General features: G+C 37.8%; 1 protein-coding gene across 1 annotated transcript in view; it reads right to left on the reverse strand.

The window, feature by feature from the left end:
• The window catches only part of nlgn1 (neuroligin 1), a 323,328-nt gene that overhangs the window by 206,530 nt on the left and 100,466 nt on the right, over window positions 1-16,332 (reverse strand). The window contains exon 2 of the mRNA XM_034881515.1: window positions 2,538-2,597. Within this exon, the coding sequence (XP_034737406.1) occupies window positions 2,538-2,597 (60 nt within the window). The remainder of the gene's footprint in view (window positions 1-2,537; window positions 2,598-16,332) is intronic.

The raw sequence follows: 16,332 nt of genomic DNA on the forward strand, positions 1-16,332 counted from the left end.
CCTTAATGTGGCTTTTCAAAGGACTGCTTGTTTATGGCGACTAAGCAAAGGTTTATATTTTTTATTATAAAGATTACTGGATTTCCAGCACACTGTCTTAGCTTTCAAACAACATTTACTTTATATTCTAAAAGGAACAATTCCAATATTTTGGTCCAATAGTCTTTGTCAGGTATCCACTGGGTGTCTTTAGTATTTTTTTTCAAATTCCCAATAATGTTCTATGATTAAATGCCTTCATAGAAACAACAGTATATGGTAAATGCTATTGTATATACTGTATGTATTTTGATTTTCCCCTTGTTTTTAGGGTTCACATGCATGTGTGCAGTACAGAAACCATTTGATTTAGTTCCAAAAATGTAGTCAGTGAATCAGGCCACAGATAAATGAGGTAACTAACGTGTCTTGAATGCTGAATGTGGTTACATACTGTACTGCACAGTACCAATACATTGAGGCAGTGAAGGCATCCATACTAGTGTGGAATAACTGTCCTTATAAGGAATCTACCTTGTCATCGTAAACATTTCTGATGACCTTCATTACAATATCAAACATCAAATCTTTCCGAGATATTTCCAAGGCTTTAGCACATTCTGGAATTTAAGTTATATCATATACAGTAAGTACATTACAAAAACATCCTTCAGAGGCAGAACTGGATGGAAGTAAGTGTAACAGTTAGGTCACAGAGCACATATTGTAATGCCTGGTTTGGTTTGTATCTGTGTATCACTGATGAAAGGTAAATAACAGCATTTATTCAAGTACTTGCTTACTTACAATTTTGAGTTGTTATACTTACATTTTGACCTAATTTATGGTTTAAATACAGTACCTTACAAAAACATATTGTACTTTCAACTTTAAAACATTAATTTGACCGCCAACGCTATTAGTTATTCAGATTTTACATAAACAAAATATAATCACTGTATACAACATAATTTATTGTTATATATTACAACAATATACAAAGCAGTTTAAATGTACCATACCCTGACCATCTGCAGTATGAAAATGCATACTATTTTGGCAGTAATAAATAAAGGAATCATTTAAATAATTTAACAGGAAAAATAAAAATACCTTAGCACACGTTCATGGTTTTTGAGCCTTCAACCACATCTTGTGAGCTTCAGTTGTTAGTTGACATACAGAGTAAACTCTGTATAGTAATTAAGGCCACAAAATTCCCAGTTCATTTTATTGATAATATATTTTTATGTTTACTTATTAAGTGCAATTTTGAATGCATTTTTACTTGTATCAATTGTATTTCTATTTTTACTTCTTTTAGGATTATGTTTTTGGAACGAAAAGGGGTATAAATACATCAGTTTATGTCATCTATGCTACATGTTACTAGCATGATTGGACTTTGTAAAATTAGCTGTCCTCTTTTTACTTCACTTCAGTCTGTTACCCACAGAAACTCTGGATCTGTGGAAATTTAACTCAAAACATAGGATTGGTTCTGCTGGTCTGTCTCTGCAAGATGCTTGCAAAATTTAAATTACAATCTGCTGTGTAAGCAGTCCTCAAAATTTGAAAATCATCAAATTGACAATAGCCACATGAGCAGGGTGCTAGTATTACCATACAATAGAAATTGAGAACTAAGTATTTATGTTCTGTTGTCATTGTTTGTTCTCCAAAAAGCATTAAAATGGAGAGCCCAGATGATCACTTGAAATCATAATGACAGTAATGTCACTTGAAATCAGTTCCACCAAAATGCTGGCTCATTTTATTACTGCCAAGTCTGTCATGTCTGCTAGCCAATCCACATTTTATGTAGCTACAAAACAAGTCATTTGGCAGCTTGGGACTTAGGTTCTGAATCTAACAGCCACTGCGGGTGTTTGACCAGACAGTTAGCTTCAGATACTGGTGTGTAGTAAATTAGCTCAGACTTTGCCCTGTAGGAGAGGAAACCATGCCAGGAGAGATGACGCCCCCACATAACTACAGCAACCACGACTGAGAGGGATGCTTACAATGATTTTTCGTTTCTTCAGTATTTTCATTTTATTTTAGGCTCCTCACATACTAAGGTTGTTGGTTTGACGCCCACAATTTGAACAGGTCTAAGTGTTAGCATAGGTGCAAGCCAGTTAGCCAGTCATTGATATTTTTGAAAATGATCTGATTTTATACAACACAAATTAAATGAAAAACATGCAAAATGTGTTAAGATCTGGCTGAAGGGTTAATAGTTACTTGGTCTGCTAGTGGGATGCAACATAGAAAAGGAAAGTAAAGGAAACAGCAAATCCAAGCAGTTATGTTACTATGTTATAATCAAAGAATGGTGGTAAACATGTAAACTTTAGACATCAAGCTGAAAAGGACAAAACACATCCAGCCGAAAAAGAGTTTACGAGTAAAGAGCAAAAAGAAAATGTCCATCACTTTCAAAAAAGGACAAGAAATGTAAGAAAATCAAAGAAGATAAAAATTGGAGGAGAAAGGGTAAATCTGGTTTCCCTTGTCATGCAAATCAGTTTGGCATTGGGGGTGGGAAAAAATACCTTCGTCGTCCGTGCGGTCACTATCACCTAAATCATCAGTGTGTTTCTTTGTAAGGGGACCTATAGGACCAAGAAGGAGAAGATGGAGGAAAACAGGGTGATCAAGAACACACACAGCCTTCAAAAGATGCTCTCAAAAGATAAGAAAGTAGTCAATAATGAATGTTTCTATAGTCCCTTTTTTGGAAAAATCTTCACACTGACAAGGGGACTGGGTAACCAGTACCACAAAAGTCCACTACACATGTTTACAGTAGGACTTTACTGTTAGGAGCAAGAAAAGAGGGACTTTAAAAAAAAGAGTGAAAAAATAGTTCACTGTTGAAAATGGAAACTTAACTGAGGATATACCTCTTAGGATCAAAAGACATAAATCTCTTTGAAACAGTGCATACAGTAGCATCAATAATACATATTAGAGACATGTAAACATTTGGACATGATCACTGTAGCAGAGCAAAAAAGCTAAGGCTGTAAAAGAAGCAGTGTTTTAAGAGCAAGGCACTCAACAGAAGCATATGACAAACTGCCCCTGTTGTATTTCAGTGTGTTAACTTTGTGTGGGCTTAAACACGCACAAACATGTACATCTTATGTCATCCATAGATTTGACTGAGCGGGCTCTTCTGGAAAGCATAGCCCAGATGCGAAAGGTTTGATGACAAAAGATATCAGACAAATTGATTTAATTTTTTTCACTATTTTAATTTCCAAAGAGATTTATAATAAAAAAAGAGTTTCAAGGTAGTTATTTTTGCTTAAAGAAATAGTTTTACATTTGGAAAAAATATGCTTATTTACTGTCTCGCAGAGTTATACCAACCACTCTGATTTGTGTTAAAGTTGTCTGTGCACAGTAAATATAAGGCTACAGCTGGTTATCTTAGCTTAACATAAAGACAATAAGTAGGGGAAAACAGCTAGCCAAAAGTACTCAAAGACGTTACTCCGCTCAAGATATAACATTTTAATTAGTGAGCTTGGCAGGTGATGGTAAGTGGATTTTGTAACTTTAGGACAAAGCCAAGCCAGCTGTTTCCCCATGGCGCCAGCTTTTATGGTAAGCTAAGCCACTTGATGTTGCAATATATTTAACATACAGACATGTGAGTTGCTTCGATCTTCTAACTAACTAACTCTGCAAGAAAACAAATAAGCGTAAATGCCAAAATATCAAACTATTTCCTCCCGCACTGTGTTTTCTTGCTCTGGCAAAAAGGGTGGAATAGTTTGACAGGGGAAGTGGTCAGTAGCTTCTTCATTAAAACCAACAAACTGTCATTTTAAGAAGAGTTTCCTGTACAGAGAGAGACATAAAACACATACTATCTAAAAACAAGTAAGTAACAATGACACATATAAACACACCTACAACAAACACACACATGGATATACACACATAAACTATATAACAGATCTGAAAACATGCAGACAACATTGCAAAAATTTAACAACATTCCGCCAATGCTAAGCCTTCACACACACACCCACACACAAACACGTAAAGCAATGCCATTCACAACATATGATACCACAGGGCTTCAAATAGCCATCCACTCAAGAGGAAATGACCAATCCAATCCATTCCAACTACCTTCATTAGCCACAGCACCACATAGCCATCAATTTTATGCAAATCTACTTCAGTTCCATTTGACTTAATAAAAGTGAAACAGCAGTCAATTTCAACATGACAAAGGTCACAAGTCACTTTCTGTGAATAAGGAGAGTGTTAAAAAGAAATTTCTCTGTCTAAAAGGAGAACAATTTAATAAAAGATTTCAATAACTGCTGGTTTGAACATATGTATTTATGGAATAGAGAATGGGAGCTGAATCACTTGAAAGGTTCAAGATACTTTTAGTCAAAAGCTCATATTGATGAGTCATAATTTCTCCATCATTCAACACACTGGTGGTATATTTTAAGGGCAACCATTTCTCTCCTGTGACTTTAAAGAGGAAGTCGGCTCCCTGAATATCATTCTGTCCTACAGCAGTCTTTTCTCAGCTCTCTTTTGTGAATTTGACAAGCAATTTGATAAGCAAGAGCTGACTTGTGCTTTCTATGTGCTGAATAAGCACCAAGACACTAGAATCGCTTCTTTCAAATGTGAAACGTCTAAAAACCACAGAGCGCCCACTGTCTGGGAATATGTTACCTGTTTATGAAGTATACTGAGTGATAGAAGGTTCTGTGCTTATACTTAAACAAACATCATGCATTAGATGATTGTCGTATTGGCACCAATCTCGTAAAGTCCTTATTTCTCCGATTTAATTTCTAAAAAAAAATGTGTGGATAAATACCCATGAAATGATGCAGTGTTGCATTAATTAGATTATTTCAGTTGATTTTGAATATTGCATCTATTACATTTGCTACAACCGTTCTACAATTTGCAGTATGAACATTAGTAGTAGCAGTCATAGTTACATTATCTTGATTCTTTCTGTAAATGCCAGAGCGCATTGTACCAACAGCTATGATTATTATAATATTTCTGTACATCTATATATCTGTATCAGTGTCTCTGTGTCCCAGCCGGCAGCGACAGATGGCCGCCGACCAAGAGCCAGGGTCTGTCTGAGGTTTCTGCCTGTAAAAAGGAAGTTTTTCCTCACCACTGTCGCACCAAAAGCGCGTTCCAGTTGTTATTTGACACTATAAATAAAATTAATATTGAGTAGAATTGAAATAGAAGATCTTGACTACTGGAAATGGAAAATGCTGACCTTCTTGGAGGACCTAATTGGTTCCATTACCACAGCATATTTCTTCAACCATGACAAAAAAACAAGGCTTAAAATCCTGGTTTAAAAATAATTTTTCATGTTGTGACATATTTTCTCTGTACTACTACAGTAAATGCAATTTATTCATTTTTAACAAAAAGTAAGAGAGGGTTTTTTTTAACAGTATGATCTTATTCTTTAGCAGCTACAGTAGCATTCTACAGTAAAGCATTGTCTTTATCAGAAACAACTTAAATGCAATTATTTTATAGACATGTATTTCTACCCACCTTATCTTGACTTCTAACTCACACTCTGTCTACACATATAAAAAGTACACCTTACAAAACCTCACCACTTGTTCTGCTTCCTATTATACAGCATTTGAGCGTGGGTGGGGGAGTCTGAGGGATGTCAGATAGCACGGCTTTCCTTGCTAACAGCATAGAGAGTAACACATAGAGCTAAAGCCAGCTTCTATCAGTCAGTAGGGAACATTCTTTTTGCTCATGTAGGTCAGACTAGATCACATCTTCATTATGGCATTGTCAAACACGACGGTGTTATCTCTCTCAATAACAAACTTCACAAAAGTGAGAGAGTTGTTTTCTATCTGCGTTGCTGACATCTGCATTATGAGATAAACCAGTGTCTTAACAGCAAAAAAAAAGTACAATACAAACCCACAGTATATTTACATTGAACTTGACCTATATTTGACCTAGTTTCCAGTGGCGGCGTCCTCTCCTGGCCATAGTAGTTATGATCAGAACAGAGAAGGAAAAAATATGACAAGTTATAACAAAATTTCCGTGTAGAAAGGCAATTTATGGTAGTGGATGGATCAAACAAACAGACGAATTTTACCTAAGAGAGTGGAGTTTGAGTCCAGTTTAAATGGCGAGTCCTTTTTTTTTTAAACTTTACAAACATCACGTTCAATGTCACATGAGTAACTGTGAAATAAAAATTTAATTTTAACGCAAACCATTAACTTTTTGTAAACCTAGTAGTAGTAGGTTTGGTGCCTGAACATAAGTAGTTTAATGCCTAAAGATAAACCAAACTGCAACCATTTCACAACTAAATTGCAACCTTTACATTCAAAACTGTGACCGTTCTCTTGTTTAGTGCTAAGGTACCGGTAGGCACAATATTTTATGATGCGCTCCTGTGGGTTGTATTACTGGGTAATAATGTTCAAAAACTATTATCAAAATTTGATCTAGGAATCCTAGATTCCAGACTAAGAATGTTCATAGTCAAATCAGAATTGTCAGGTCTGGCCTATCTTCAACTGATCGTCAAATGGGGACAGGGCGGGGTTGACCGAAGGCTCACGATTAATGTAAATTCAAACTTCAATTATGGGGCAGTTGGATTTATGTAGCCACTTTAAAAAAATATGTTAAAAGATTCAACCATTCGCGACAAGACAAAACCAATTTGCAGGGAAAGGTTTCCAGTGATCCAGCTCAACGAGTGCCTGCAAGCACAGTATCTGGTGGATTGAGCTAGAGAGCAAATGAAGAGAGCAAGCATCATTAGAACATATCAGGGAATCAGAGAAATAATATGTTTTCGCCATGTTATCCCTAGAAATGCAGCTGTAGCAAGTATCTTACTAGGACTAACTTTATCCAAATTCATATTTAGCAATTCAGCTAGAAAACAAGCCTGAAAGTCGGAAATTAGCACAGAAGTACAAAGAGTTGTGCTATGAAGATGATACACCTTCTCATCTCGTCGCATTTCTGTAAACTGGAAGATTTCAGAATGTTGCAGATTGTCGCATTGCAAGTAGCTGCAATTTGACACTTGTATGGTCCAGAATCTTTGGTCAGAACTGGACTGTACGGCATGGCAAAGACTTGACTATGAGACTGGCCTTCAATGGCTCTTTCCATTAAACATTCAACTATTGGTGGTCACAACTACATTTATCCAAACTTTATTTAACAGTGTACTGTCCATTGAAAATTATTTGTAAACCACTTCTCTTGTGAAGAAACATAACAGAAAGGAAGTAATTGGAGGTGTGGGTGAGTTTTGGGCAACTTAAAAACCTACAAGACTGTAGAAAATGTGATTGATGCTGCCACTCTCAGGACTGCACATGTGCTGCTATTACAGTGGCATGTTGTTTGACTGAGGGTTAGTGGGGATCAGAGCAGACAAGACAGCTGCATGACAGCTTCTATCACACACAAACACACACGTACTGACAGATACACAGACACACACACTTCCATTCACTTACTCATATATACACACACATAGAGAGAGACCTCATACAGCAATCAGGTGTCAATTCAAAACTGCCCAGTGACAAGGAGGCCCCGACACTGACCTGTACTCACCTACCTGTCACTGCGAGCATGTGTGTTTGTATGTCAGGGACATTGGTGAAGTCTCAGCTGGCATCAGCTCTGATCTGATCAGTGATTAGGAACTTGAAACTTTTATCTCTTTCCATCTGACTCTCTGGGCCTCACACCGCTCTGTATTTTTATTTTTATCTTCTCTGCCTTACATTCTAACATATTCCGCTTTTTCGCAAACTTCTACTGTGGGTATGTCACTTTTCTACTTTGTATCACATTTTACCTTTCTTTTTTCTTCTTTTTCCATCACCTTGATTTCCATCTCAATGTTCCATGAATAAATGGAATTTTGGTCAACCGATTACAGGTGGTCATACAGAGAGGTGAGATGGTAACCCCTGTGTCTGTTCAAAGATGGTCCCAGGCATCAGATGTAAAAGTCCTCATTCTCTGGCCCTCCACTGACTCCTGGTTGATGTACTGGACCCCTTACCAGTTGATACCGTAAGAGCGTCAGCGTCAGTTCTTTTAGGCAAAGTAGTCTTGACAGTGCTAACCGCTATTGGCTAACAACACAGTTGCAGCAGCTGATCTGCATCAGCTGAGCTGCAGCAGCTGATCTGCATCAGCGCATCAGCTGGTCAACTCCCCTTGCTGCAAAATGGCTACTTAGAGTTGCTTTAGTTTGTTCCTAACTGCTGCTGCTCTTTGCTCCTAAATTAAGGTGACCAGATTTCTCAGACAAAATCCGGGGACATTTTCAGCTCAGAAGCGTATTAACCTCCAAAATAAGTTATGTTTTTACTTTTGTAAAACTTAAAACGGGGACACTAGACCTAGAGGTGTTCTCATTAGGGGCTGAGCCCCCCCAAGGTCTGATCCTAGACCCCCCCTGCTGCTACTTCATACTCCACTCCACTACACCTCAGAGGGGAATGTTTCAAGATAGACATTCCTAATATTTCCAGATAAAAAATACTAATACTTCAAGATAAAAAGTCCTAATATTTCAAAATAGAAAGTCCTAATAGTCCTAATATTTCAAGATTGAAGGTCTTAATATTTCAACATAGAAAGTCTCATTATTTCATAATGTACTGAACTACTGACAGCTTTTGCTTTATTGCTCAACGCTTGTTTCTGCAACAGCTCCTTGATAATCAGATACAATAAAAACTATTGAGGACATATTTTCCTTTGACATCAATCCAGTATTAAACGAGATCGCTGCAATTGCTAGCAGAGAAACAAGCTGCAGCATGAGTTAATAGGATAATTGTCCAGCTTGTATTTACGTTCATAAAGTGCTTGTTTTGCTGCTAACAGACTCAAATTAATATTCTAAGTGTCTGACAACATTATGGAAAGGATTTCTAAGGACCTTTCTGTTAAAGATAAGATCCTTTTTAAAACTTAAAAGTCCGCGAAATTGCGTTCGCTACACCCACCAGACTCCATGTAAATAATGAGTGATTTTAGCATCGTAAAACACGGCTTCTAAAACATCTCTGAGCAGCGCTGGCTCTGGCTGCCTTCAGCCTGCGGGCGTAGGGTGTCCGACCATCGGCTACGTTTGGTCAGTATTTTCTTTCTTTCATTCCAATTTGAAATGTCCCCGGTTTTCACTGTGACTGACAGTCACAGTGAAAACCGGGGACATTTCTGGGGACAGATCCAGCCGGGGACAGGTCGCCAAAATCGGGGACTGTCCCCGGAAATCGGGGACTGTCCCCGGAAACCGGGGACGTCTGGTCACCCTATCCTAAATGCTTGGTGCTGCATTGATGCAACCCACCTCCTCCCCAGCTACAACTTGTTCTTGTCTTGCTTCTATGTCATCATTGCTGCTATGTTCATATGGGGGAATAGTTTAGCTCTCCCAGTCTTAAACTGTGTGAGCGTCCCATGACTCTGCTCTTTTATGGTGCTCATGAAAGGTCAGGGAACTTCTCTGAACAAGAGCCATACTGCCAAAATTAATTCGTAATTTATTAGTATAGCTAGTCCATTCTCTTAATACAGCCATAGTAGTATAGATAGCTAGCTATGTGGCAAACTCGCTATTTCATTGTATAAATATTCAGTAACGGTAAACATTGTGTTTTCATTGTTCATGATCGTTTACATGCTTATCAAAATAAACAGTTGATGTATTTAGACAACCAAGGAGATGTAATCATGTCATGCTACTAGCTAGATACTAGCTAGCTACTAAGGTTAGCCTGCCGTCATTGACACATTTGACTACAATGTCCATTATAACACTTCACTTTGGCATACTAATTAGTAATGCGTGTCAAAATAACAGTTATTTAGAAAACCAAGATGTAATCATGTCATGCTACTAGCTAGTAGCATGACATGATTACCTCTTCTTGATACTAGCGCATAGCGAGATCTCGCAAAACAAAGTCAAGATCTCTCAAAAGTGATCGTTCCAGTACATGTTTTATTTATTCAAATATTTTCTTGAGATCTTGCAACACAAAGTCAAGATCTCAGAAAAGTGTTTGTACCCGGTACATGTTTTTTTGTAATTTCTTTCTTCTCTTTTTCCCTCCATGTCACCTCAGGGGCTCCGTACTTAATGACAACAAAACCCCTGTTTTTTTTCTACAACAAAAAAGGTCAAACCTGAAAAGTTATTGGCATCTGTGGAAAGAAGAAGGAACAAAAACAGATAGACATCCCAGCTAAGAGATGGGGGCGTCACACTAAGATACACTCGGTGGCCATCATATTGGGCACACCTGAGTAGTCTGATGCAATTCAATTTAACAAATCTGCCATAACATTGTACATATTATATTGGGAAGTGTTTCTAATTTGTTTGTCCTTCCCATTAACAAACAAATGAGAGGGGTGTGTGTGGGGGGGAGGGGGGGTGTAAGATTAGAAACACTTCTCATTTTAATGCAGTCCAGTACAAGACCCACAAATTTCATTTCATTTCATTCAGGTGGCAACAAAAAAACGAGTATTACAAGCAACATTAAGCGGATTGACTGGCTGAATGTTTGCATTGGGTTGCATTAATCTGTAGAGGTAAATCTAATTAAGTAGGTCACTAATGGGCAATGCTTGTTTTGGTATTTTTGGCCATATTAGTTACTAAGACTAAGAAAGTAGTGTAGCCAAATTCTCACCAACTTAGTTCGGAAATAAAAGCCCATTTAAAATGTCATATAATATCTTGTTGGACATAAAAACTTGTGCACAACCATTGTGACAAAATTAGGTCAAAAGTAAACTCATATGAACAGTTTGGGTAACAGTTTTACCTTTGGTCTTTGTTTTTTCTTCCAATGAAGTTTGGCTATCCTGGCTTTAGAACCATTTAGAACCTGACAGCTCATGTGGTTTAAGACATCAAACTTCTTTACAGTGAAGAATATTTCCCTTTCAGTGCCTAAAAGAATCAGAAACAGCACCTGTAAAGACTTTTCCTGCGTTCCACTTTTAACTATTGTTTAATTCACTAAATATTACACAGTCACTCACTCTATAATCCAAACTCTGGTTCTTTCTTTTGCAGTTGCTTGTTTTTAGATTAGATAAGATTCAACTTTCTCTTCTACCCTCATAGATCCTTCTCTCAACCATCAGCATTGACTGGAGACTGATGTAGATGAGCTCCATGCTCTTTGACACTTTGCAACAATCCATGACTCACAAAGCCAGCAAGGGAAGGAAGCTATAATAACATGCACACACAGTCTCAACCCTCAGGCATTCCCCCTTTCGTGGATGAGGTAATTATTGCGAGGGGAGTCCATGCATCGATCGCACATTCAGCACAAGAGCTAACCATACATACATATTGCTCTCTGTATGCATCAGTCAATGTCTACACCAGCATAGAAACACAGGAGCTTAATCAATCACCAATGCACATTAAAAAAGGGGATCTAACAGAGCGCACAGCTCAATGAGCCAAATAGGTAATCTACTACTGACCTTGGATAAAATACCCACAGGCTGTAAACTATAAATACAGAATCCATTTCCCAAGGTAAAACTGGGAGTAGAATGCACTTCAGCAAACCCTCTGATGAGAGGAATTAACAGAGACTGTGAGCAGTGAGTAAGTCCAGGGACTGTGTGACGTGGGTGCTCATTTTTAAAACGCATGACATTGTTTAGATAAGTTCCTAAGAAAACTCTCTCACACTGTGAAGCGTAGATGTAATACGGGTGTAAACTTATTAATATATTATTCGGCTATGCTCAGATAATGTGCTCTGAACAGATACGAGAATATCAATGTACATTGTTGTAATAACTTCCTGTTCTATTTTATTTTGTCAGTTTAGACTTGAATTGAATAAACTAGCCTCTGTAGAATAAACTTTCTGTAGTTTCCTGTCAAAAGTATTGTCCTTGGGGCGCCTGGTGAGCTCACCTGGTTGAGCGGGCACCCCATGTACAGTTTTAAGATCAAGATTTCTTTGTTGTAATTCCACACTACACTGTAGTACAAAATTACATGCAAAGTTCACAACTTAAAAATTATAGCACAGAAACAATTGGTTTGGTTCCAACCTGCGGCCTTCGGCTGTATGTCATCCCCCTCTCTCTCACACTTTCCTGACTTAATCTGTCCTGTGAATAAAGGCAATAAAAGCTAAAAAAAATAATTAAAAAAAGTATTGTAATGTCCTGGCAGATATTGTCCTCTAGCCCTATTGTATTTCTACTTCAAGGTAATGTTTCAAGAACTCCAGAAAAAAAGCATGAGAATTTGGTCAAAGGTTTTGTGAAACAGTGTGACATTACTCTTCTGGAGTTTGATTGAAATGACACAGTATATCAATAATAATGCATTGTCTATCTGTCAGTAGCAAAGTCAGAAATAGCGGAACATTGTGAAATGAACAGGTTTGTTGGAAGAAATGGCTACATATAAAGCCCAAATGTCTCTCCTTAAAGGCAATAATGGGCGCTTTATCCGGCAGCCACAGACTGCAATGTAACTCAATGGGGCAAATGTGACTCGTCAATTTGGTCCACTTAAAGTTCTGGTGGCTATTCACGCAATTTCATGTTTTAATGTTTAAAAAAAGGATTGTACTCTTTAATAGAAAGGTTGACCTCCTTAGAAATCCTTCTCATAATGTTTTCAGAAACTTTGAATCTGAGCCTGTCAGGGCAAAACAAGCACTTTTGTGAATGTAAATACAAACTGCATAATTGCCCTATTAATTTACATTCTAACTTGTTTTGCCGCTAAAAAATCGGGTCCAGGTGCTTGTTGGAGGGTCTGCTTTGAAAAGTTACAATTACACGTCAGGGAGGAGGTGTGGGTAATGGTTGAGTGTAGTACTTTGATCTAGAACATTTGCATCTCTACCGTCTCGTACAGTTAGCAATGGTTTAGTTTGACCACGGCCAGAATCTCTCCTTTACCTTGACAAAATGGTCGTAGGCTAACAAATGTAACCCTAAACCATTATAATGCCTTCCTTTATTACTTTCCTTTAAAAGTGAAAGTAAAAAAAAAAAAAGAAACGCTGCCAAATAAAGAGTTTTTCCAGATGCATTTAATGTTCAGATTTGTTTGTCAAATTCAGGCCTTTTTAAATTGATACCACACATATAAGTGCAATAAGAGAGGCTTCTGTGAAACCATCTAAACAGTTGTGCATGAGAGAACTGAATAATTGTGGAACAAAATGTGTATGAGGTGTCTGGGAAATTACTAAAATACGTCATGTAAATAGAAATGTGTCCTAACATAGATCACAAGATTATGCAATCCTAAAGTGGAGTGTGTGTTGCGGTTTGATGCATTAATATTCCAGCTCATCATCAGGCTCTTCGCCTGTAGCATGAGACGTAAGATTAGTCAGAAGAGACACAGATAGGATTGAGAATTATTTGGTTCATCACCCCATCAGCAGAACGTGACTAAATGTGAAAAAGGTGTTTTAAAAATGAGACTAAGAGCATCTGACTTTACGTCCTTAAAAGATTTTATCTGGAAAAAAAAGTCAACATCCTCCAGCAGACTGCTAGATTAAATAATTGCTGATCTCTGTGTTTGCTTGTGTGGTTGTGCAGTAACATACAGGCGAGACCTGCACTAAGACCTTGTCTCAAACAAGAAAATCCATATGAAAAAAGGTAATAAAGTAGTATACACAAACACGGAACATTTGTATGTATCACCAAACAACCATCTTTAGACATTCAAGATGGTAGCAAGTCCCATAATCCATGATTGTATACCACGCTTGAAAAGTACTCTGTTAAATATTAAATACCCTAATATAAAACCACCCTTATTTTGTTTTACATTAGAAATACTTTCTAAAGATGATGAACAGTTTGAATGAAACTGAACAAAAATCCTCTTTAGCATCTTTTACATCGTCATAGCCTTTGAATAAAATACAGTAAACAGGACGATCTAAAACCTGTTGCTCTTGCTAATGCCAGCTTTAAAACAAAATAGCATTAAGAAGTAGTTTTAGCTTTCTGTGATTGACTCAGCTTAGCTATGGCAAAAAAAACTGCACTTTTGTCATGTCTCTAACACACTCTCTGACTTTAAGGTTTTCTTTTTGCTTACTACAGCCTTTATGCACCAATGTCAAAGCCCTCTGCTTGTGATAGGCATGCAGTAGAAATATATAGCACTTCATTCAATCGAAAAAAATCCAGGCAGCAATTACATTTCAGTCAAAACGTATTTGGCATAATAGTGTATGTGTGTTATTTCTAGGGGACAGGTTTGTATTACTAGACCCATTTTTATGGTGCTTTTCACTAATTACCTATTTATTTTTGCAGTGACACACAAAAAGGTAAACAACATTAAAGCTACAAACAACCCAAAGAGGCTCATCAACATCTGATACTGTGACTACCTACTAACATGAATATCCAACTGTATTTGTTAAGCACTGTAAAACAACCAAAGTTGACCAAAGTGCTGTACAGAAAAATCCAAAAATACTAAAAGAAACATAACAATATGCACAATATAAACAATTAAACTAAATAATTAAATGCAGTAAACAAAGTCAACATCTTACTAGGTGTCAAAGGCCACAGAGAAGAGGTGGGTTTTAAGACGTGATTTGAAAAGACAAAGAAGATGCTTGTTTGATGTACAGAGGCAGATCATCGCACAATTTTGGAGCAGACACCACAAAGGCCCGGTCCCATCTGAGCTTCCGCTTGGTTTTAGGCTCACTCAGGATCATCTGATCATCTGACGTGAGAGAGCGTGTCGGTACGTAAGGGCGTATAAGCTCAGTGAGGTAGTGTGAACACATAAACTTCAAAAGATATTGATTACTTACATTTTTTCTAAAGTATTTAAGAGTATCTTTGGGTAAACACAAGCAATGACAGGCCAAGCCTGCCTGACCTGTACAACAGATGAAAGACGATTCCTTTGAGACTTAAAGGATTCAACGCCCACTCTAATGTCGCTCTAACCAACTACCAATTGCAACATTCTTGTACTTTTCTCTGCTTCTTCCTGCCATTTATTTGATCTACTCAGGCTATTTCTTAACTCCATCTCCCCTCTGTACTAATACTTTTATTCTTACATTCCCTCTCTCCTTGTACTGCTTGCTGACACCCACACTGCCAATGTCAGGAAGTCAATTTAAGACAGTGAAAGGCCTGGGAGGGGAGTACATGGGCTAAGATGTGTGACTAGTGTGCAAATAAGCAAGAAAGGAGAGAGTTTGAAAATGTATTAATACAAATAAATTTCATGACCCCGTTGCTTTCTTTTTCAAATTTTTCAGAGCCATTATCTACTAAGAAAGCATGCATGCATGCATGCATTTTTGGTAAATAGTATAGATTAAATACAACATTTGCCATGCAATCAAGGTTCTGACTTATCAAAGAAGATAATAGCAGCATAAATCTTGGAGAATGTCTTACATAGTAGGTTATTAATCAAATGTCCTTCCCAGTAAGATGTGAGTGGGGGAGTATTGAGCCAGTTAAATTCTTTAGCCAAACATCAAAGCAGCAGATCAAACAGAGAGTACATCATGTACGGTAATGTCTTCACTAGCCTTCAAGTATGTCCACCTCGATTTGAGTTAAAGCAATTGTTTCCAGTGTTTTGTCTCTCAATTTCACTAACCAATTTACACATACACAGGCACCAATGACAGCAAGATTCCTTGCATGGCACTGGCATTGCAATCAGCAGTGTCTTGGTCAATTCACTGAATGGTGTTTCACACATGGTGTTTTTTTATCAGTTGTGTTTTTTATTTATATTGTTTGCCTGACCAAACCAACCTTGAACCAAAACAAGCCCCGTGGCTCCATCTGATGCGATGTTGTGGAGGATGGTCTGGTGAAGCGAGTCTAAGGTTAGTAGAACAAGTGGAAAACAGTGCAACCAACAAAGAGTTGAGGTGAGTAATAACCACAGGGCTGGCTTCATCCACTTTGTTGGTGATACTGTCAAGCCTTGACTCAACTAACTGCCAGACATGGCTGGGGATTGAGCCTCGGCCAAAGCAGTTCAGTAGTCACTGACCAGTCTCTCTGAATATATCTCCGGATGAGTCAGGACTGCATGTCTCACATCTAAAGAGACAAGTAGGTTTTTCTCTTTGTCAACTGACTCATTTCATCAACACTGTTAGCTAATAGGCCAGTGGCCAGTCCATTTATCAGGAATTCAAGCTGTTTTTGAACGGAGCCTGCTCTCCTCATGCAGTGAGACTTGTCAACCCTGCTCTGTGTTCACCC

The sequence above is a fragment of the Etheostoma cragini genome, chromosome 9 (genome assembly GCF_013103735.1).
Source record: "Etheostoma cragini isolate CJK2018 chromosome 9, CSU_Ecrag_1.0, whole genome shotgun sequence".
Classification (NCBI taxonomy): domain Eukaryota; kingdom Metazoa; phylum Chordata; class Actinopteri; order Perciformes; family Percidae; genus Etheostoma; species Etheostoma cragini.